General features: G+C 46.5%; 1 protein-coding gene across 1 annotated transcript in view; it reads right to left on the bottom strand.

Annotated features, from left to right (window-relative positions):
• Nucleotides 1-24012, bottom strand: part of AGBL2 (AGBL carboxypeptidase 2) — a 100952-nt gene that overhangs the window by 40271 nt on the left and 36669 nt on the right. The window contains 5 exon segments of the mRNA XM_037999326.2: nucleotides 6999-7085; nucleotides 9791-9877; nucleotides 13457-13555; nucleotides 14062-14187; nucleotides 15322-15388. Of these exon segments, the coding sequence (XP_037855254.2) occupies nucleotides 6999-7085; nucleotides 9791-9877; nucleotides 13457-13555; nucleotides 14062-14187; nucleotides 15322-15388 (466 nt within the window).

Raw genomic sequence — 24012 nt, 5'->3', positions numbered from 1 at the left:
TACCAGGTGGATGTGGCAGAAGGACAGAGGGTGAGGATACTGGGGTGCTGGCAAGAGAGTGGTTGACATCACGAACCCTGGAGTCTGGGCTGAATTGGGGAAGAAATGAAGCCAAGAGAAAGGGAATGACTGGAACTGTGAAGGGGTTTATTCATGTGATTTCTGGTCACTAAATCCAATAATCTAGGAATAGGCAGTTCAGGGGGCTATGAGGAGAGATAGCACATATCTTTATTTTATTTATTTATTTATTTATTTATTTATTTATTTATTTATTTATTCGAGACCGTGTTTTGCTCTTGTTGCTCATGCTGGAGTGCAATGGCGCAATTTCGGCTCACCAAAACCTCCGCCTCCCGGGTTCAAGCGATTCTCCTGCCTCAGCCTCCTGACTAGCTGGGATTACAGGCATGCACCACCATGCCCGGCTAATTTTTTGTATTTTTAGTAGAGATGGGGTTTCCCCATGTTGGTCAGGCTGGTCTCGAACTCCCAACCTCAGGTGATCCACCTGCCTCGGCCTCCCAAAGTGCTGGGATTACAGGCGTGAGCCACCACACCTGGCTGGCATGTATCAAAATTGGTTAGCAACAAGATGAGAAGAACTGTACTCAGAGCAACCAAAGAGATCTTTTCCCCAAAGACCAGAGATTGAGGGAGAGAAGACCTAGCTGGCTCGGGCTGAAGAGGGAAACTGTTTAAAGCACATTATTGCAATGTATGATCAACAGCTAAGAGTAGTGATCAAATGAAGGGACCTTAGAGATCATTTCACCTGGACGGGCACTTCACTTTTAAGGTCAGGAAATAAAAGTTCGGAGCTGTTAAGCAACTGCCCCACGCCTACCCGCCCCCAGCCTCCATGGGATTCAAACTCAGGTGTTCTAAATGCCATGCTGGTGGCTCTTTAATGCACTCCGATGTTCTGAACCTAGCAAAACATCTGACTGCTTTGTTTTGCCTACTAGTCTTTGTTCTCCATCTAGATTTTAAACACAGGGGCAGCAGTGGAATCTTATGCATCAGTGCATTCTCCATAGTTCCTAAGTCAATCACTGCTCAATGCATCTTTTTTTTTTTTTTTTGAGAAGGACTCTTGCTCTGTCGCCTAGGCTGGAGTGCAGTGGCACAACCTCAGCTCACTGTAACCTCCACCTCTTGGGTTCAAGCAATTCTCTGCCTCAGCCTCCTGAGTAGCTGGGATTACAGGCCCCTGGCACCACGCCTGGCTAATTTTTGCGTTTTTAGTAGAGACGGGGTTTAACCATCTTGGCCAGGCTGGTCTTGAACTCCTGACCTCCTGATCCACCCACCTCGGCCTCCCAAAGTGCTGGGATTACAGGCATGAGCCACCACTCCTGGTCTCTTTTTTTTTTTTTTTTTTTTTTAAGACAGAGTCTCACTTTGTGACCCAGGCTGGAGTACAGTGGCATGATCTCAGTTCACTGCAACCTCCCGGGCTAAAGCGATCCTCCCACCCCAGCTTCCAGGGTAGCTGGGACTACAGGCATGTGCCACCACACCCGGCTATTTTTGTATTTTTTTTGCTAGAGACAGGGTTTCACCACATTGCCAAGACTGATCTTGTATAGCTGGGCTCAAGGGATCCATGTTGGCCAGGCTGGTTTCGAACTCCTGGCCTCAACTGATCCACCCGCCTCAGCCTTCCAAAGGTGTGAGCCACTGCACCTGGCTTAATTTCTGAACAACTTTCAAACAAGGTTTGCTTTTGGGACTTGTCCTTTAAGGATATCCTTTTAGGGATAAAAAGTGGGGTTTTGGCTGGGTGCTTTCTAGGTACTTAAAATGCTGACTAATAGTTTTAGGATGTAAGTAAGGTGCGGCATAGGAGAAGGCCATGTGCAAACTCCCTATATAAAGAGTATGGGGGCCGGGTGTGGTGGCTTATGCCTGTAATCCCAGCACTTTGGGAGGCCGAGGTGGGCAGATCGCGAGGTCAGGAGTTCGAGACCAGCCTGGCCAACATGGTGAAACTCGGTCTCTACTAAAAACACAAAATTAGCCGGGTGTGGCGGTGGCACCTGTAATCCCAGCTACTCAGGAGGCTGAGGCAGGAGAATCGCTTGAACTAGGGAGGCGAAGGTTGCAGTGAGCCAAGACTGCTCCACTGCACTCTAACCTGGGTAACAGAGCAAGACTCCATCTCAAAAAAAAAAAAAAAAAAAGAGCATCTAGGAATTCTCTGTACTCTCTCCTCAATTTCTCTGTAAATCTAACTGTTTTTTTTTTTTTCTTTTTTTTTTTTGAGACGGAGTCTGGCTCTGTCGCCCAGGCTGGAGTGCAGTGGCTGGATCTCAGCTCACTGCAAGCTCCGCCTCCCGGGTTTACGCCATTCTCCTGCCTCAGCCTCCGGAGTAGCTGGGACTACAGGCGCCCGCCACCTCGCCCGGCTAGTTTTTTGTATTTTTAGTAGAGACGGGGTTTCACCGTGTTCGCCAGGATGGTCTCGATCTCCTGACCTCGTGATCCGCCCGTCTCGGCCTCCCAAAGTGCTGGGATTACAGGCTTGAGCCACCACGCCCGGCCTAACTGTTTTAAAATATTTTAAAAATACTCCTACACTGGGATTGCAATAAAATTTGTGTTGTCACGTGGTTCTAATCACTAGTAATCCAGGTAGTGATGGTGGCTGAAAGTTTAAAAGTGATAATGAAAAATGTGCTAGAGAACTTTCAATCCCATGTGATAGAAAAAAAGTAGTCAAAATAGGGCTCCTAGCATGAGCTGGAGTGACCCCCCTTTAAATGACTCCAGCGTGTTGACATGACAGGCTGCAGCTGGCTGACTTTGCTTGGTGCTCAGGAGAGGCTATTGGAAAGAAAAGGCGGATAAAAAATATCTGTTCACATAAAATTATGCAGTTAACCAATCAAAGGAAACAACTGGTTAGAGAGAAAGAATTTTAATCATCAGGCTAAAAAATTTACAAAACCTCGTTGAACATAAGATACGCAACATTAAATTCTGGGTAATACATGCATGCATTGTTATTTCTATGTGGGAATGCCTCATTCTGAGCAAACCTGACATACAGCAGTAGGACTGACTGTCACTGGAAAGCTTTGACACAACACTTTTTTTTATATAGCACGTTCCCAAAATGTGTTTAACATAGAGTTTCATTTTTCAAAATTGATTTGCACATAATTTTAGAGAGAATTATCTATTGGTTAAAATGAGGTATATCTGTGCTGCCATGAAGTGTGCCATGAGAACACACTTCAGTTTCTCTAAAGCATTTTTATACATCATAATAAAATTTCCTTTTATGAAAAAATAGTTGAATTCATGAGGTATGCATCTTGACCACATGCCCACCGTGTAAGCACCAAGTGTAAGGTCAGTGCATGATGAGTGCACAACACAGTATACCACGAGTAAATGCAGTTCCCAGTCATACATCTCCCCCATTACAAAATGTGTCTAATCTCAAAATCCCTGACGAAGTCCTTGTGTGCACAGCCCAGGCTCACCTACGGGTATGTGTATATGTGCAAGGATGGGTGTGCCGCCATGGCAGCACAGTCTCTCTTTGTGGCAGGATATCTGCTCCGAGGCCAGTTTGGCTTCATACCCGGAGCTGGCTCTTGGCTGGAGTTTATGGTTCTCTTTGGAGAGCATGATACTGTAAAGCCTGGCTTCTTATTCTGTGCAAATAAGATTTTTAAAAGTTGAATTCAATTTATTTTGCCATTTCTAAAGATGTAGTTAGGGTTGGGGTTGGCTTTACAAGGAGTTAGTGAGAAGTATTTGCATTTCTTCCCTGAATATAAAAGTAGTTGACACTGTTATAGAACAGAGGTGAATTGAGCCTTTGTCCTGGTCCCTCAGCCAAATCAAGGTCAACATCAGAAACATTTTTTTTGAGGTGGAGTCTTGCTCTGTTGCTCAGGCTGGAGTGCAGTGGCACAATCTCAGCTCACTGCAACCTCTGCCTCCTGGGCTCAAGCAATTCTCCTGCCTCAGCCTTCTGAGTAGCTGGGACTACAGGCATGCACCACCACACCCGGCTATTTTTGTTTTTTAGTAGAGATGGGGTTTCGTCATTTTGCCCAGGCTGGTCTCAAACTCCTGACCTCAAGTGATCCTCTTGCCTTGGCCTCCCAAAGTGCTGGGATTACAGGTGTGAGCCACTGTGCCTGGTCACCCAAAGCGTTGGGATTACAGGCGTGAGCCACCACACCGGCCAACATGGGCAACATTTTAATTGCCCCAAAAAGCAGAAGGACTGCATTTTATAAGCTGTCTAGAAACATTAAACAAAAAAAAAAGAGAAAACAATCTATCAAGGTGGCAGATTGCCTCATTTTTTTCAATTATGTGTATCTGATATGTTATAGAAGTTAAATACTCACATCTCTGTTACACAAAATCACACTATAAATTTTAAGAAAATATGAGGTGGGGCCGGGCGCGGTGGCTCACGCCTGTAATCCCAGCACTTTGGGAGGCCGAGGCAGGCGGATCACAAGGTCAGGAGATCGAGACCACGGTGAAACCCCATCTCTAAAAATACAAAAAAGTAGCCGGGCGCGGTGGCGGGCGCCTGTAGTCCCAGCTACTCAGGAGGCTGAGGCAGGAGAATGGCGTGAACCCGGGAGGCGGAGCTTGCAGTGAACCGAGATCGCGCCACTGCACTCCAGCCTGGGTGACAGAGCGAGACTCCGTCTCAAAAAAAAAAAAAAAGAAAGAAAATATGAGGTGGGATAATCGCTTGAGCCTGGCAGGCAGAGGTTGCAGTGAGCCGAGATCACGCCACTGCACTCCAGCCTGGGCGACAGAGCAAGACCCTGTCTCAAAAAAAAAAAAAAAAAAGAAAAATTTTAAGAAAATGAAGTAAAGATAAAGGTTTGGATAACAGTCATCTACTACACTGGATTTAATTGAATTCATGGTTATATGTCAGAACCTAATTAGTATATTTCAGGATATAGTTTTTGCTACTCGTAGGCTTCCAGCAATGAACGCTAAGTGAAGAAAGAGGACAAGCTCATTATTGACTAGTCTGTCAGGACTGAAACTCTCTTTAACTTGACTTTATTTAAGCCTATATTTTCACTGCTCTTCATTTTCTGTTGTAATATGGTGATTGGACTATCAGTCTTGTCACTCCTAGAGGATCTTGTCTTCATGTCTTTTAAGGACTTTGCACATAGTAGACACTAGAAGACACTGATAGGTAAATGAGAGCATCAGCGCAAGAATTCCCAGGCAACAGACTTGGGAAGACAGCAGGGACTCCATCCACCGGGAGAACCATTCACTCTATATCTGGTACACCTAACTTAATCCACTGATTCTCAACCTGTGTTTCACCCAGACTCATGTGAACAACACCTCCTGTACACATACCCTGGGCTATTAGAAACAACAGCTTACTAGCTGTTTTGCCACCTCTTTTTTCTTAAGATGGAGTCTCACTGTCACCCAGGCTGGAGTGCAGTGGCGTGATCTCAGCTCACTGCAATCTCTGCCTCCAGGTTCAAGCGATCCTCCTGCCTCAGCCTCCCAAGGAGCTGGGACTACAGGCGCCTGCCACCACACCTGGCTAATTTTTTGGTTTTTAGTAGAGATGGGGTTTCACCATGTTGGCCAGGCTGGTCTCGAACTCCTGACCTCAGGTTATCCGCCTGCCTCGGCCTCCCAGAGTGCTGAGATTACAGGCGTGAGCCACCACGCCCGGCCTCGCCACCTCTTTTTTCCTCCCTTTCAGGAAAAAACATGTGAGTGCAAATGAGCATGACGAATGTTATTATAAGGATAAACATGCATTCATTCAAACTTCTTCTTCTTCTTCTTATTATTATTATTATTTTTTTTTAGGCGGAGTCTGGCTCTTTTGCCCAGGCTGGAGTGCAGTGGCCGGATCTCAGCTCACTGCAAGCTCCGCCTCCTGGGTTCACGCCATTCTCCTGCCTCAGCCTCCCGAGTAGCTGGGACTACAGGCGCCCGCCACCTCGCCCGGCTAGTTTTTTGTATTTTTTAATAGAGACGGGGTTTCACTGTGTTAGCCAGGATGGTCTCGATCTCCTGACCTCGTGATCCGCCCGTCTCGGCCTCCCAAAGTGCTGGGATTACAGGCTTGAGCCACCGCGCCCGGCCAAACTTATTATTTTTTAAAATTTTCTATATTTTATTTATTTACTTATTTAGAGACAGAGTCTCACTCTGTCACCCAGGCTGGAGTGCAGTGGTGCAATCTTGGCTCACTGCAAACTCTGCCTCCTGGGTTCAAGTGATTCTCCTGCCTCAGCCTCCCGAGTAGCTGGGGTTCAAGAATGCACCACTATACCCAGCTAATTTTTATATTTTTACTTGAGACAGGGTTTGGCCATGTTGGCCAGGCTGGTCGTGAACTCCTAACCTCAGGTGATCCACTCTCCTCAGCCTCCTAAAGTGCATGGAGGTGTGAGCCACTGCACCTGACCAAACGTACTCTTTTACTTTTTTTTTTTTTTTTTTTGAGACGGAGTCTCGCTCTGTACCCAGGCTGGAGTGCAATGGCACGATCTCAGCTCACTGCAACTTCTGCTTCCTGGGTTCAAGTGATTCTCCTGCCTCAGCCTCTCCAGTAGCTGGGATTACAGGCGCACACCACCACGCCTGGCTAATTTTTGTATTTTTAAAAGAGACGGGGTTTCACCATGTTGGCCAGGCTGGTCTCTAACTCCTGACCTCAAATCATCTGCCTGCCTTGGCCTCCCAAAGTGCTGGGATTACAGGCGTGAGCCACTGTGCCTGGCCTAAAACTGGTTCTTTTAAAATAGCAAATAATTCACAAAACTTGGTACTGAATGGTCAGTGGTAACTGTAGCCTGAGGGTGCAAAATGCCTTAGATGTGCACCTGAGCAGAACAAATCCGAGAAGGTAAAACTGGACTGTGCGTCACCACCCCTCCAAATTACATAATACATTTGAGAACTAATTAAAATTAATCACTGGCATGTAACTATATACAGTATATTAGGTGAAGTACCTGCATTCGCCCTTTATTCTTAGGCAGAATCAGGGTGGCCATTGATGGGTCCAGGGAGGTGTCTTTGTCTCTTCTATTTAAATTTGTCTAAAATAAATGAACATATCCTCACTAAATTTTCCACTTGAACAAGTGCGATTACAGTGAATATACATTATTTGTTTGCTTATTAATATATGTTAATTCATTATGATACTCTCACAGAAAAGGACAGGCAAAACATAATTCAAAGAAGGAAAAACAGTTCGAAGGAGGAAAAGTGACTAATGTACTGAGTGCCTACGATATGCCAGGTGCTTTACACTTTCACACTAATTCACACAACCACCTTAGGATGTAGATATTATCACCTCAGTATTTCAGATGCAGAAACTTAGCCCCGGGGTGGTCAGATGGCTCACAGAATATTAAACAGTGGGGCTGAAATTTGAACTCAAGGCAGACTTCAAAATTTATGCTCTTGCCACCAGCTGTGCTCTGTGGGGATTCCCCAGTATTGCACAGTGAGACCTCATTACAGCACTGTTAACCATAGGGTAGTGTTCCACATGAGGAGGGCCCATTTTGCACCCCATCCCCTAAGAATCAGCTACTATTGTACCAAAACATTTTTTTTTTCTTTTTTTTTGGGGGGGAGACAAAGTCTCACTCTGTCACCTAGGGTGGAGTGCAGTGGCAGGATCACAGCTCACTGTAACCTTAAACTCCTGGACTCAAGTGATCTCCCACCTCAGCCTCCCAAGTAGCTAGGACTACAAGGGCAGGCTACCACATCCAGCTAAGTTTTAAAATTTTTTGTAGAGATAGGATCTTGCTATGTTGCTCAGGCTGGTCTCGACTTCCCGGCCTCAAGTGATCCTCCCACCTTTGCCTCCCAAAGTGCTGGGATTACAGGTGTGAACTACTGTACCTGACCTCAAAACCCTTTTTTTTTTCTTTTTTTGAGACAGGGTCTTGCTGTGTCACCCAGGCTGGGGTGCAGTGGTAGGATCACAGCTCACTGCAGTCTTGACCTTTCAGGCTCAAGCGATTCTCCTACCTCAGCCTCCCAAGTAGCTAGGACTATAAGCATGCACCACCATGCCTAGCTAATTTTTTTTTTGGAGACAGAGTCTCACTCTGTTGCCTAGGCTGGAGTGCAATGGCGCAATCTCAGCTCACTGCAACTTCTGCCTCCTGGGTTCAAGCAATTCTTGTGACTCAGCTTCCTGAGTAGCTGGGACTACAGGCACACACCATCATGCTCAGCTAATATTTGTATTTTTTTTTTTTTTGAGAGGGAGTCTCACTCATTGCCCAGGCTGGAGTGCAATGGTGTGATCTCAGCTCACTGCAACCTCCGCCTCCGGGGTTCAAGTGATTCTCCTGCCTCAGCCGCCTGAGGAGCTGGGATTACAGGTGTGCACCACCACACCTGGCTAATTTTGTATTTTTAGTAGAGATGGGGTTTCACCACATTGGCCAGGCTGGTGTCGAACTCCTGACCTCAGGTGACCCACCTGCCTTGGCCTCTGAAAGTGCTGGGATTACAGGCATGAGCCCCCACGCCCGGCCTAATTTTTGTACTTTTTTTTTTTTTTTTTTTGAGATGGAGTCTCACTCTGTTGCCAGGCTGGAGTGCAGTGGTGCAATCTCGGCTCACTACAACCTCTGCCTCCCAGGTTCAAGGGATTCTCCTGCCTCAGCCTCCCGAGTAGCTGGGACCGCAGGCACCCACCACCACTCCTGGCAAATTTTTTGTATTTTTAGTAGAGACAGGGTTTCGCTATGTTGGCCAGGATGGTCTCAATCTCTTGACCTTGTGATCCACCCACCTCGGCCTCCCAAAGTGCTGGGATTACAGGCATGAGCCACCACGGCCAGCCTAATTTTTGTATTTTTGTAGAGATGGGGTTTCACCATTTTGGCCAGGCTGGCCTTGAACTCCCGGCCTCATGTGATCCACCTGCCTTGTCCTCCCAAAGTGCTGGGATTATAGGCATGAGGAGCTGCGCCGGACCAAACTTATTCTTTTTTAAAAAAGCAAATAATTGGCCGGGCGCAGAGGCTCACACCTGTAATCCCAGCACTTTGGGAGGCCGAGGCGGGCAGATCACCTGAGGTCAGGAGTTCGAGACCAGCCTGACCCACGTGAAGAAACCCCATCTCTACTAAAAATACAAAAATTAGCCAGGCATGGTGGCACATACCTGTAATCCCAGTTACTGGGGAGGCTTAGGCAGGAGAATCGCTTGAACCTGGGAGGCAGAGGTTGCGGTGAGCCGAGATTGTGCCATTGCACTCCAGCCTGGGCAACAAGAGTGAAACTCCATCTCAAAATAACAACAACAACAACAACAAAAAAGCAAATAATTCACAAACCTTGATACTGAATGGTCAGTGGTAACACTGCATGTGAAGCACACCTCATAATTCATGGCAACACTCTGGGTGTTGTTAACCTCGTAAGGCTGAGAACAGGTGCATTATTCCCTGTCACTTTCTTACCTGACATGTTGCCATGGCGTTTCAAAATAATGGCTGCCTAAAAAATGTTCGTTGAAATGAAATGAAATTTTCAATGGCAAGCTTTTAGCCTAGGTGGGCTCCTTCCAGCCCTGCTATGCCCCAGGGGCCAGGTGATTTGTAGCCTGAGGATGCAAAATGCCTCAGATGTGCACCTGAGCAGAACAAATCCGAGAAGGTAAAACTGGACTGTGCGTCACCACCCCTCCAAATTACATAATACATTTGAGAACTAATTAAAATTAATCACTGGCATGTAACTATATACAGTATATTAGGTGAAGTACCTGCATTCGCCCTTTATTCTTAGGCAGAATCAGGGTGGCCATTGATGGGTCCAGGGAGGTGTCTTTGTCTCTTCTATTTAAATTTGTCTAAAATAAATGAACATATCCTCACTAAATTTTCCACTTGAACAAGTGCGATTACATTGAATATACATTATTTGTTTGCTTCTTATTCATACATGTTGATTCACTATGATATTCCCACACAAAAGGACAGGCAAAATATAATTCAAAGAAGGAAAAACAGTTCGAAGGAGGAAAAGTGACTAATGTACTGAGTGCCTACGATATGCCAGATGCTTTACACTTTCACACTAATTCACACAACAACCTTAGGATGTAGATATTATCACCTCAGTATTTCAGATGCAGAAACTTAGCCCCGGGGTGGTCAGATGGCTCACAGAATATTAAACAGTGGGGCTGAAATTTGAACTCAAGGCAGACTTCAAAATTTATGCTCTTGCCACCAGCTGTGCTCTGTGGGGATTCCCCAGTATTGCACAGTGAGACCTCATTATAGTACTCTTTTTTTTTGAGACAGTTTCACTCTTGTCACCCAGGCTGGAGTGCAATGGTGCAATCTCAGCTCACAGCAACCTCCACCTCTTGAGTTCAAGCGATTCTCCTGCCTCAGCCTCCCGAGTAGCTGGAATTACAGGCGCCTGCCACCACACCTGGCTAATTTTTGTATGTTTAGTGGAGACAGGGTTTCGCCATGTTGGCTGGGCTGGTCTCGAACTCCTGACCTCAGGTGATCCACCCACTTTGGCCTCCCAAAGTGCTGGGATTACAGGCATGAGCCACTGTGCCCAGGCAGCACTGTTAACTATAGGGTAGTGTTTCACATGAGAAGGGCCCATTTTGCACCCTATCCCCTAAGAATCGGCTACTAACTATTGTACCAAAACCATTTTTTTTTTTTTTTGGGACAAAGTCTCACTCTGTCGCCTAGGGTGGAGTGCAGTGGCAGGATCACAGCTCACTGTAACCTTAAACTCCTGGACTCAAGTGATTCTCCCACCTCAGCCTCCCAAGTAGCTAGGACTACAGGAGGGGCAGGCTACCACATCCAGCTAAGTTACTTATTTATTTATTTATTTATTTATTTATTTATTTATTTATTTATTTTCTTGAGATGGAGTCTTGCTCTATCGCCCAGGCTGGAGTGCAGTGGCGTGACCTCGGCTCACTGCAACCTCCACCTCCCAGGTTCAAGTGATTCTCCTGCCTTGGCCTCCCGACTAGCTGGGACTACAGGGATGTCTAGCTAATTTTTTGTATTTTTAGTAGAGACGGGGTTTCACCATGTTAGCTAGGATGGTCTCAATCTCCTGACCTCGTGATCCGCCTGTCTCAGCCTCCCAAAGTGTTGGGGTTACAGGCATGAGTCACTGCGCCCGGCCCGCATCCAGCTAAATTTTAAAATTTTTTGTAGAGATAGGATCTTGCTATGTTGCTCAGGCTGGTCTTGACCTCCTGGCCTCAAGTGATCTTGACCTCCTGGCCTCAAGTGATCCTACCACCTTTTCCTCCCAAAGTGCTGGGATTACAGGTGTGAGCTACCGTACCTGACCTCAAAACTGAGCCCCGCTTTTTTTTTTTTTTTTTTTTTAAGCAGGGTCTTGCTCTGTCACCCAGGCTGGGGTGCAGTGGTAGGATCACAGCTCACTGTAGCCTTGACCTCTCAGGCTCAAGCGATCCTCCTACCTCAGCCTCTCAAGTAGCTAGGACTATAAGCATACATCACAATGTATAGCTGATTTTTTTCTTCTTCTTCTTTTTTTGAGACAGAGTCTTGCTCTGTCACCCAAGCTGGAGTGCAATGGCGCAATCTCAGCTCACTGCAACTTCTGCCTCCTGGGTTCAAGCAATCCTTGTGACTCAGCTTCCTGAGTAGCTGAGACTACAGGCACATACCACCACACCCAGCTAATTTTCGTATTTTTGGTAGAGATGGGGTTTCACCATGTTGGCCAGGCTGGTCTTGAACTCCTGGTCTCATGTGATCCACCCATCTTGTCCTCCCATAGTGCTGGGATTACAGGTATGAGCCACTGTGACCAGCCATGTCTAGCTAATTTGTAAAAAATTTTTTGTAGAGATGGGGTCTTGCTATGTTGCCAGGGCTAGTCTCGAACTTCTGGACCCAAGCAATCCTCCTCTCTCAGCCTCCCAAAGTGCTGGGATTACAGGTGTGAGCCACCACGCCTGGCCACCCAGGCTGGAGTATGGTGGTATGATCATGGCTCATTGGAGCCTCCAACTCTGGTCTCATGTGATCTGCCCACCTCGGTGTCTCAAATAGGTGGGACTATGTGCACCACTATACCCAGCTAATTTTTGTTTATTTTTTTGTAGAGATGAGGTCTCACTATGTTGTGTAGGCTGGTCTTGAACTCTTGGGCTCAAATGATCCTCCTGCCTCGGCTTTCCAAAATGTTGGGTTTGGCTAGGCACAATGGCTCACACCTGTAATCCCAGCACTTTTGTAGACTGAGGCAGGCGGATCACCTGAGGTCAGGAGTTCAAAACCAGCCTGGCCAACATGGTGAGACCCCATCTGTACTAAAAATACAAAAAGTAGCCAGGCAAGGTGGCAGGTGCCTGTAATCCCAGCTCCATGGGAGGCTGAGGAGGGAGAATCACTTGAACCTGGGAGGTGGAGGTTGTAGTGAGCTGAGATGGTGCCACTGAACTTAAGCCTGCGTGACAGAATGAGACTTTTGTTTCCTTTTTTGTGTCAAAAAAAGAAACAAAAAAAAAACACACACAAAGTGTTGGGCTTTCAGGTGTGAGCCACCATGCCTGGACAGCCTATTTTTTTTACAATAAAAAATCAAAGATTTTGGCCAGGCATGGTAGCTCATGCCTGTAATCCCAGCACTTTGGGAGGCCAAAGTGGGTGGATTACTTGAGCTTAGCAGTTTGAGACCAGCCTGGGCAACATGTCGAAACCCTGCATCTAATAAAAATACAAAAATTAGCCAAGCATGGTGGTGGGCACCTGTAATCCCAGCTACTCCAGAGGCTGAGGCCCAAGAATCACTTGAACCCAAGAGGTGGAAGCTGCACTCCAGCTTGGGTAACAGAGTAAGACTCTGTCTCAAAAAAAAAAAAAAAAAAGAAAATCAAAGATTTTACAGCCATAAAACTATAAAGTACTAAACATTGGTTGAATGTCTCTCCTCTGTGTTGCCACTGCATCCTACTCTGTGATACAATTTCCTACTTACTTGCTGAAATCTTCACCAGAGTCTGAAGTCCCTGAGGCAGGGATAGTATTTTATTCAAGGTTGCATTCACAGCATCCAGTAAAGGGACTGGCATGTAGTAGGTGTCCAATAAAATTCGTTGATTTATTTTAAAATAAAATTTGCTGATTGAGTAGATGGGTGGGTAGATGGATGAATGGATGGTAAGTAAGGCAGCCCATTCTTATGTTCTTGGTGTAAAATCACAAATCACCAATATTTGATTCCAGACTTCAGTCATGTCTCATCCAAAGCAGTGTCAATGTCTCCCCCAGTTTTTTCTTGCTCCCAGTGGCACTGTCAGGTTAGGGTAACATAAATGGCTACTACATTTATCACCTTGTGGGAGACAGGTGCTAATCTGAGAGGTTAGAGAATTTGTGTGACAAAGAGTCAAAAACAAAAATACTACCTCATTTAACCTCGGGTTTTCATTTCTCATTGGTAAAAAACTGGAATTCTCTGAGTTTTTGAAAAAGGCTGGATGCTTTTGCAGAGTAGAAGCAAATTCCTAGGATTGAGTAAAAAGATAATCTTTTTCAATTGATCTATTCAAAATTGATCCAATTTACCCAACAGCAAAACTTGTACCTCTGAAAGCACATTCGTCTTTTGAAAGCAGAGGGTATGGTGTGAGTGTGGCAGCTTGGACAAAGACTGATGAGCTATCCAGCTGTCTGAGCCTGGACCAGGCCTGGCCCCCAGCCATCCATCTACTCCTGACTAGCTCTGGCCACTACCATTCCAGTACCATGTCTTTCCTCTGGAAATTCAGACTTGGCTAAAACCCAGACTTCCTATGCCAGAGTATAGGAGAGGATCAATGGACCAAGGCTGAAACCTGCTCAGAGATGCCCAGAGGGCCCCTGTAAGATTCTGATCCCAAAACAGAAAGTTTCCCCCTGCCCCAATCTCCATCCCCTTTTTGGTTTAGCGTAAACTTTAACCCCCTTTCCTTCTCCCTCTATGGAATGCTCTGAAACCAGACAGTAGAAATAGCCAGCAAGGCTTTCTTACTGAGGTATCTTCTGTTAACTTTAACTTCCACATCGAATTTTTTTTCTGATACTGCTCATTTCCCTGTTTCCTAGTCTGAAGTGACTTCTTTTTTTTCTTCTTAAACATCTTCTTCTTCTGAGTCAGCTATTCGGGAAAGTAGAGAAACTGGTCATTGAGGATTCCAGAACTAGGACCACCCACATGTGGCACTCTTCATGCAACGCTCAAGACACAAAGGCTAACTCGGTATGCAGCCTCATGGTGTTGGTTTGGAGAATAAACAAACAGTTCAGTTCCCTCCTTACTGGAGGATGCTTCCTACTTAATACCCCCAAATCCCACTGTTATCGATAAACTGCCAAAGGGGTACTTATGGTTAGGCGCCTGTAATCCCAACACTTTGAGAGGCTGAAGCAGGTGGATCACTTGAGGTCAAGAGTTCGAGACCAGCCTGGCCAACATGGTGAAACCCCATCTCTACTAAAAACACAAAAATTAGCCGGGCAGGGTGGCAGGTGACTGTAATCCCAGTTACTCAGGAGGCTGAGGTAGAAGAATTGCTTGAACCCGGGAGGCGGAGGTTGCTGTGAGCTGAGATCACGCCACTGCACTCCATCCTGGGTGACAGAGTGAGACTCCATCTCAAAAAAAAAAAAAAAAGGCCTGGTGTGGCAGCTCACGCCTGTAACCCCAGCACTTTGGGAGGCCAAGGCGGGCAGATCACGAGGTCAGGAGTTTGAAACCAGGATGGCCAACCGTCTCTACTGAAAATACAAAAATTAGCCAGGCGTGGTGGCGTGCGCCTGTAATCCCAGCTACTCAGGAGGCTGAGGCAGGAGAATTGCTTGAACCCAGAAGGTGGAAGTTTGCACCACTGCACTCCAGCCTGGGAGACACAGCAAGACTCCATCTCAAAACAACAACGACAACAACAGCAAAAAAAACCCACGAAGGGGCACTTATATCAATAACCAAATATCTGTGATTTACAATATGAAATCAGATTACTTATGGCAATAATGTCAGGTCCAGATAATAATGATCATTAGATGTGTGGTTAAAATATTCAGTTTGGGTGTTACCTTAAGGTGGCCTTAATAATTAAGCAAGAAAGTTATAAAGGACAAAACGAGAGACTTTAGGGCAGGGTGACTAGTTAGGACACTATTGTATATTTTCTGTGGGTCTTAGGACAGCTGGAAAATTCCAACAAATTGGCTGCCAGTGTCATGATTTTTTTTAAGGCTGCTATTTCCTGGGTATAAGAGCTCAGCTTACCTCATCTGCTATGTTTGCTAGGTGAACAGGAAGACCATCTGAGAGAGAACTGTCAGAGCCACTGGTGCTGTTTCCAAAAGAAAAAAAAGAAGAGGAAATAACTGTTATTGATATGTCTAGGAAGCATAACATTTACCAGACTAGCTGTATGGGATTAAGATTAGGATATCTTCTAGTCTACTATTTCTCTCATTGTCTATGCTTCAATTACTAAAAATTATTATTTTCTTCCTTTTTTATATTTTTGGGACAGGGTGTCACTGTGTCACCCAGGCTGAAGTGCAGTACTGTGATCATAGATCACTGCAGCCTTGACCTCCCGGGCTCAAGAGATCCTCCCACCTCAGCCTTCTGAGCAGCTGGGACTACAGGCTCATGTCACCATGCCTGACTAATTTTTTAAATTCTTGTAGTCACAGGGTCCCACTATGTTGCCTGAGCTGGTCTTGAACTTTTGTGTTTAAGCGATCCTCTTGCCTCAGCCTCCTAAAGTGCTGAGATTACAGGTATGAACAACTGCGCCCAAGCAATTACTAAGAATTCTTGATGACCAGGAGCAGTGGCGCATGCCTGTAATCCCAGCATTTTGGGAGGCCGAGGTGGGTGGATCACCTGAGGTCAGGAGTTTGAGATCACCCTGACTAAAATGGTGAAACCCCGTCTCTACTAAATACAAAAAAATTATCTGGGTGTGGTGGCGCACACCTGTAGTCCCAGCTACTCAGGAGGCTGAGGCAGGAAAATCGCTTGAACCTGGGAGGCAGAGGTTGCAGTGAGCCAAGATTGTGCCATTGCACTCCAGCCTAGGCGACAAGAGTGAAGCTGTCTCAAAAAAAAAAAAAAAAAAAGAATTTTTTTTGAGACGGAGTCTCACTCTGTCAGCCTCCCAAGTAGCTGGAACTACAGGTGCCCGCCATCACGCCCAGCTAATTTTTTATATTTTTAGTAGAGATGGGGTTTCACCGTGTTAGCCAGGATGGTCTCGATCTCCTGACCTCATGATCCGCCCGCCTTGGCCTCCCAAAATGCTGGGATAACAGGCATGAGCCACCGCACCTGGCCCCCAAAAAAGAATTTTTGACAAGCACATTCATTCATTCACTCCGAACACCTACTGCATGCCAAGCAGTGTGTTAGGCACAGGGAGCACAGATGAACGAGGCAGAGCCTCTGGCACCAAAGAGTTTGCAATCCATATGGCAAAGAAAATACTGGCCAGATGGGCAAAATCGCCCTTGGTGGAGGTCGTGAGAGACCACAGGATTCTCAATGCGCAGGCCTAGAGAACAGTAGAGGATTGTCATTTGTTTGAAAACAAGGGATCTTTCTCATTTATTCCTCTGTGGCTGGCACCAATTCAGAAATCCAGGATCCTAACAGGTACTTTGAAGAAATGTATTCAATGTATAAACAAATGCATTTAATAAACAATCTGAGCCTGGGTGACACAGTAAGTCGCTGTATCTACAAAAAAATTTTTTTTCTTAATTAGCTGGTAGTGGTGGTGCCTGCCTGTGGTCCCAGACACTCGGGTGACTGAGATAGGAGGACCACTAGTGCCCAGGAGGTTGAGGCTGCAGTGAGCCGAGATTGTGCCACTGCACTCCAGTCTAAGCAACAGGGCAAGAACCTGTCTCAAAAAATATATAAATAACAAAAAGAACCTTCAGGTCAGAGACCAAGATTACTTTTGTCACCCCAATTTTCCTTCAAAAGTTTTGAATGAGGCCAGGCATGGTGGCTCATGCCTATAATCCCCACACTTTGGGATACCAAGGCAGGAGGGATTGCTTGAGGCCAGGAATTAAAGATCAGACTGGGTAACATAGTGATGCCCTGTCTTTATTTAAAAAAAAAAAAAGTTGGCTGGGCATAGTGGCTCACACCTGTAATCCCAGCACTTTGGGAGGCTGAGGCTCAAAGATCTCTTGAGCCTAGGAATTTAAGAACAGCCTGGGCAACATGGCAAAACCCTGTCTCTACAAAAAGATACAAAAATTAGCCAGGTGTCGTGGTGCACTCCTGTAGTCTCAGCTACTGGGGAGGCTGAGCTGGGAGGATCATTTGAGCCCAGGAGGTTGAGGCTCCAGTGAGCTGTGATTGCGCCACTGACTCTAGCCTGGGCGACAGAGCGACACTCTTTTTAAAAAAAAAAATTGTGGATGCTCATTTAGACTAATCTAAAGTCTTCCCTCACAAACTGTGTACTTCCCCTTTCTGCAAGGGCTAGGATGAATGAAAACTCAAATAATCAAACCTTTCTTTCTTCATGTCTTTTGCTTAAGTGTCACATTATATTTTCCCCTTTCCTGGGGTTTAGTTGGCTAAAACCAAGAGCTGTTCTCTATGATGGGGGTCTATACATACAGTTTACTGGCACAAGGCCAGGCATGGTGGCTCATGCCTATAATCCCAGCACTTCGGGAGGTCGAGATGGGCAGATCACTTGAGGTCAGGAATTCAAGACAAGCCTGGCCAACACTGTGAAACTCCATCTCTACTAAAAATACCAAAAAAATTTAGCTGGGTGTGGTAGCGGGTGTCTGTAATTCCAGCTACTTGGGAGACTGAGGCATGAGAATTGCTTGAACCCAGGAGGTGGAGATTGCAATGATGCAGTGAGCCAAGATCACACCACTACACTCCAGCTTGCGTGACAGAGTGAGACTCCATCTCAAAAACAAACAAAAAACATTTGTAGAGCTCAAATCACATGGGAGAAGTCAGTATTTTAAACCATTCAGCTGCCCAACCCTTCATTTGTTTCTGCTCCCCTCGCTCCTCTCAGTGCACAATGAGTAGTCCCACAGAAACACAGCAGGAAGAAAACCCCATCTCTGATCTAATTCCCAATTCCCTGTTCTCACAAGGTTTTTTTCTAGTGGACACTGGAAGTCCTGTTGGTAGAAAACGTTAGCAAATGGGACAAAAGCACTGAAAGCAGTGTGTCCCAGAAAGTGTCAAAACCCATGTGTGCACATACACAAGGCAAACTCATACTGGGCTTGTACACTCACAGTCTGCTTTCCTTTGCAATTGTGACAATGGATAGGTGGAACCCCACTGGAGGCTGTGACAGCCAGTCTCTTGAGGCAGAGGCTGGCAAATTGGTTTCAATAATTCTTAACCATGTGCATCAAAGTGTCCCGGCTGAGCCACTAGAATGTAGAGTCTGCCTGTTTCTGAACTGATTCCCCTTGGGCCCTATTTATTTCTTTTTAAATGTTTTTAAAAATAGAGATGGGGTCTCACTATGTTGACCAAGCTGGCCTCCAACTCCTGGCCTCAAGCAATCCTCCCATCTTGGCCTCCCAAAGTGCTGGGATTACAGACATGAGCCATCATGCCTAGCCACACCTTGGCACTATTTGTATGAGTTGATATGCAGAGCACGCCTTTTTTTTTTTTGAGACAGGGTCTCACTGTGTCGCCCAGGTTGGAGTGCAGTCGTGCAATCTTGGCTCACTGCAGCCTTGACCTCCTGGATTCAAATGATCCTCTCACCTTAGCCTCCCAAGTAGCTGGGACAACAGGCATGAGTCACCATGCCTGGCTAATTTTTGCATTTCTTGTAGAGACAGGGTTTCTCCATGTTGCCCAGGCTTGTCTTGAACTCCTGGGCTGAAGTGATCCGCCCAGCTTGGCCTCCCAAAGTGCTAAGACTACAGGTGTGAGCCACTGCGTCCAGCTGGCATTTTTTTTTTTTTTTTTTTTTTTTTTTTTTTTTTTGAGACGGAGTCTCGCCCAGGCTGGAGTGTAGTGGCCGGATCTCAGCTCACTGCAAGCTCCGCCTCCCGGGTTTACGCCATTCTCCTGCCTCAGCCTCCCGAGTAGCTGGGACTACAGGCGCCTGCCACCTCGCCCGGCTAGTTTTTTGTATTTTTTAGTAGAGACGGGGTTTCACCGGGTTAGCCAGGATGGTCTCGATCTCCTGACCTCATGATTCGCCCGTCTCGGCCTCCCAAAGTGCTGGGATTACAGGCTTGAGCCACCGCGCCCGGCCAGGCATTTTGTTTTTGAGGCTGTGTTTGGAGAGGGGTTGGTGCAGAGGTCTTGGTTAATTAGGCATAGGATTCTAAGAGAGTGGAAGGGATGACACGGTGAATGGGCCACACGACCTGGCCTGATGGCCTACTTTAAGTTTAAGGTCCCTGAAGAAATATTTGTGAGACTCAGAATTGCTTTTGGGCCCAGATGTCAATGTGCCATAGAGTGGATGAAAGAGCCATCCCTTTTCCACTGTCCACCACAGACTACAGTGCAGTCTCTGTCAGAAGACTTCCACGCCAGTCCAGAAGCCTGAAGGTAGCTGGGTCATCCGTGAGGCACTTTAGCCAGTAAGTTAGAGTAGAAGGTATTCTTGCACACCTGGGAAACATAACCTTTTGGGGGCTTCCTAAATAGCTGGGGAGATTATGAGGGTAGAGATGAGATCCTGAATGCTAAATTAATTTAAAAAATATTTATTGAGCTCTTCCTCTGTGCTAGGTACAGAACAGGTACCATTCTAGGTACATGAGATACAGAGCAAACGAAAAGATCTCTGACTTTGTGGAACCTGTCTCCTAGTAGAAGGAAACAGACAATAAACAACAGATATTGGCTGGGTGCAGTGGTTCACGCCTGTCATCCCAGCACCCTGGGAGGCCAAGGTGGGTGGATCACCTGAGGTCAGGAGTTCAAGACTAGCCTGGGCAACATGGTGAAACCCCATCTCTACTAAAAATACAAAAATTAGATGGCCAGGCGCGGTGGTTCATGCCTGTAATCCCAGGTCTTTGGGAGGCCGAGGTGGGCAGATCACCTGAGGTTGGGAGTTCAAGACCAGCCTGACCAATATGGAGAAACCTCATCTCTACTAAAAATAGAAAATTAGCCAGGCTTGGTGGCACATGCCTGTAATCCTAGCTACTTGGGAGACTGAGGCAGGAGAATTGCTTGAACCTGGAGACAGAGGTTGCAGGGAGTGCAGTGAGCTGAGATTGCACCATTGCACTCTAGCCTGGGCAACAAGAGCGAAATTCTGTCTCAAAAAAAAAAAAAAAAAAATTAGCGGGGCTTGGTGGTGAGTGCCTATAATCCCAGCTACTTGGGAGACTGAGGCAGAAGAATTGCTCGAACCCGGGAGGCGGAGGTTGCAGTGAGCCGAGATCATGCCATTGGACTCCAGCCTGGGCGACAGAGCGACACTCCATCTCAAAAAAAAAAAAAAAAAAAAAAAAAAATAGGCCAGGTGCAGTGGCTCATGCCTATAATCCCAGCACTTTGGGAGGCCGAGGTGGGTGGATCACTTGAGGTCAGGAGTTCGCAACCAGCCTGGCCAACATGTTGAAATCGCGTTCTACTAAAAATTAGCCAGCCGTGGTAGTGGATGCCTATAATCCCAGCTACTCGGGCGGCTGAGGCAGGAGAATAGCTTGAACCTGGAGACGGAGGTTGCAGTGAGTGGAGATCACCCCATTGCACTCCACCCTGGGCAATAAGAGCAAAAGTCTGTCTCAAAAAAAAATAATAATAAATATAAATAAATAAAACAGATACAATAAATACTTAAATGATACAGAATGACAGAGGCAATAAATGCTATGGAAAAATGTAGAGCACCTAAGGGGGATAAGGAGTGGCAGGAGGGTGAAGGAGGGGAGCAAGCTGTAGCATTAGAGTAACGTGTATAGATCATGTTGAAAAAGGCAGCATTTGGCTGGGTGCGGTGGCTCACGCCTGTAATCCCAGCACTTTGGGAGGCCGAGGTGGGCGGATTGCCTGAAGTCAGGAGTCCGAGACCAGCCTAGGCAACACAGTGAAACCCCGTCTCTACTAAAATACAAAAAATTAGCCAGCCATGGCAGCGTGCGCCTGTAGTCCCAGCTACTTGGGGGGCTGAGGCAGGAAAATTGCTTGAACCCGGCAGGCGGAGGTTGCAGTGAGCCGAGATCATGCCATTGCACTCCAGCCTCAGCCTGGGTGATAGAGCGAGACTCTGTCTCAAAAAAAAAAAAAAAAAAAAAAATGGGTTAAGGTGGAGGCCATAGAGGTATCAGGAGGCCTATAGCCTTACAGGCCATTGTAGGGTCTTTGGCTTTTTTTTATCTGAGTCGGGGAGATACTGAAGTGCTTTCAACAGATAAATGATATGATCTGATTTAGGTTATTTATTTATTTACTTATTTATTTTTTGAGATGGAGTTTCGCTCTTATTGCCCAGGCTGGAGTGCAATGGTGTAATCTCAGCTCACTGCAACCTCCGCCTCCCAGGTTCCAGCGATTCTCCTGCTTCAGCCTCCCGAGTAGCTGGGATTACAGGCATGTGCCATTACAGGCATGTGCCATCACACCCAACTAATTTTGTATTTTTTTTTTTTTTTTTTTTTTTGAGATGGAGTCTGGCTCTGTCTCCCAGGCTGGAGTGCAGTGGCCGGATCTCAGCTCACTGCAAGCTCCACCTCCCGGGTTTACGCCATTCTCCTGCCTCAGCCTCCCGAGTAGCTGGGACTACAGGCGCCTGCCACCTCGCCCGGCTAGTTTTTTTTTTTTTTTTTTTTTTTTTTGAGACGGAGTCTCGCTCTGTCGCCCAGGCTGGAGTGCAGTGGCGCAATCTCGGCTCACTGCAAGCTCCGCCTCCCGGGTTCACACCATTCTCCTGCCTCAGCCTCCCGAGTAGCTGGGACTACAGGCGCCCGCCACTGCGCCCGGCTAATTTTTTCTATTTTTAGTAGAGACGGGGTTTCACCATGGTCTCGATCTCCTGACCTTGTGATCCGCCCACCTCGGCCTCCCAAAGTGCTGGGATTACAGGCGTGAGCCACCGCGCCCGGCCGTTTTTTGTATTTTTTTAGTAGAGACGGGGTTTCACCGTGTTCACCAGGATGGTCTCGATCTCCTGACCTCGTGATCCGCCCGTCTCGGCCTCCCAAAGTGCTGGGATTACAGGCTTGAGCCACCGCGCCCGGCCTCTAATTTTGTATTTTTAGTAGAGACAGAGTTTCTCCATGTTGGTCAGGCTGGTCTTGAACTCCTGACCTCAGGTGATCCGCCAGCCTCGGCCTCCCAAAGTCCTGGGATTACAGGTGTGAGCCAACCATGCCTGCTTTAGGTTTTTTAAAAAATCATTCTTCTGTTTTTTTTCAGCCTTGCTAGTCCCTTCTCAGTCGCCTTTGCTGGCTCCTCCCCTGTTAAAGTTGTATTATCCAGCTCAAACCTCAGACTTCTCTATCTGCACTTACTTCCTTGAGATCCCGCCAGTCTTTTTTTTTTTTTTTTTCTGAGATAGGGTCTCACTCTATAGCACAGATTGGAGTACACTAGTGTGGCCATAGCTCACTGCAATCTCGAACTTCTGAGCTCAGCAATCCTCCTGTCTCAGCTTCCAAGTAGCTAGTACTACAGGTGCAGGTGCATGCCCCTACCCAAGGCTATTTTCTTTTTTTTTTTTTTTTGAGACCAGAGTCTTACTCTGTCACCCAGGCTGAAATGCAATGGCGCAATCCCAGCTCACAGCAACCTCCACCTCTCGGGTTCAGGCAATCCTTCCTCCCGCCTCAGCTTCCTGAGTAGCTGGGATTACAGGTGCGTACCACCACACCCAGCTAATTTTTAAATTTTTAGTAGAGATGGGGTTTCACAATGTTGGCCAGGCAGGTCTTGAACTCCTGACCTCAAGTGATCCGCCTGCCTCGGCCTCCCAAAGAGTGGGAATTATAGGTGTGAGCCACCTCAGCCAGACCCCATCTAGTGTTAAGGTTTAAATATTATCTACCAGGCTGGGCATGGTGGCTCACGCTTGTAATCGCAGCACTTTGGGAGGCTGATCCCTTGAGCTTGGTAGTTAGAGACCAGCCTGGACAATAGGCAAAACCTGTTCTCTACAAAAAATACAAAAATTAACCAGGCGTGATGGTGCACACCTGTAGTCCCAGCTACTTGGGGAGCTGAGGCAGGAGGATTGCTTGAGCCCAGGAAGTTGAGGATGTAGTGAGCAGAGATCATATCACTGCACTCCAGCCTGGGTGGAGAGCAACACCCTGTCTCAAGAAAAAAATCATCTAACCAATGATGCCTCTCTCCATTGGTCACTGGACCTCTCCACTGAACTCCAGACCCATATATCCTACTGCTTGTTCGAGGTCTCTACTAAATATATAATGGACATTACAAACTTAACAAGCCTAACACTAGACTCCTGATCTTCACTACCTCCCTAATTTTTTCCACTCCTTTGATCTTTCCCATCTCAGCTAAAGGCAACTCCATCCAACCAATTGTGGAGTCATTCTCTTCTTTTCTCATGCCCGTATCCAATCCACAGGCAAATCCTAATGTTTATAATTTCAAAATATATCTAGAATCCAACCAATTCACACATCCCCCCGCAACCACTGCTACTACTCCGGTCTAAGCCTCTGTTACTTTTTACTTGTATTATTGGTCTAAGCCTCCATTATCTTTTACCTATATTACTGCGAGAGCCTCCTGTTGAGTCTCCCTGCTTAGAACTTCCCTCTTTACGATCTATTTTTCACACAGCAGCCAGTGTTCCTGTTGAAACTAAAACCTGTCAAATCATGATATTTCTCACTCAAAACCTTTCAAAGGCTTTCCATCTCCCTTGGAGTGAAAGGCAAAGGCTTTGCAGTTCCCTATAAGGCCCTACACAAACTGCCTGCCCAACTCCCTACTCCTTTCTAATGGCTA

The sequence above is a fragment of the Chlorocebus sabaeus genome, chromosome 1 (assembly GCF_047675955.1).
Source record: "Chlorocebus sabaeus isolate Y175 chromosome 1, mChlSab1.0.hap1, whole genome shotgun sequence".
In the NCBI taxonomy this organism is placed as follows: Eukaryota; Metazoa; Chordata; class Mammalia; order Primates; family Cercopithecidae; genus Chlorocebus; species Chlorocebus sabaeus.
The sequence above is the reverse complement of the archived record's forward strand: the minus strand, read 5'-3'. Positions and strand labels throughout refer to the sequence as shown.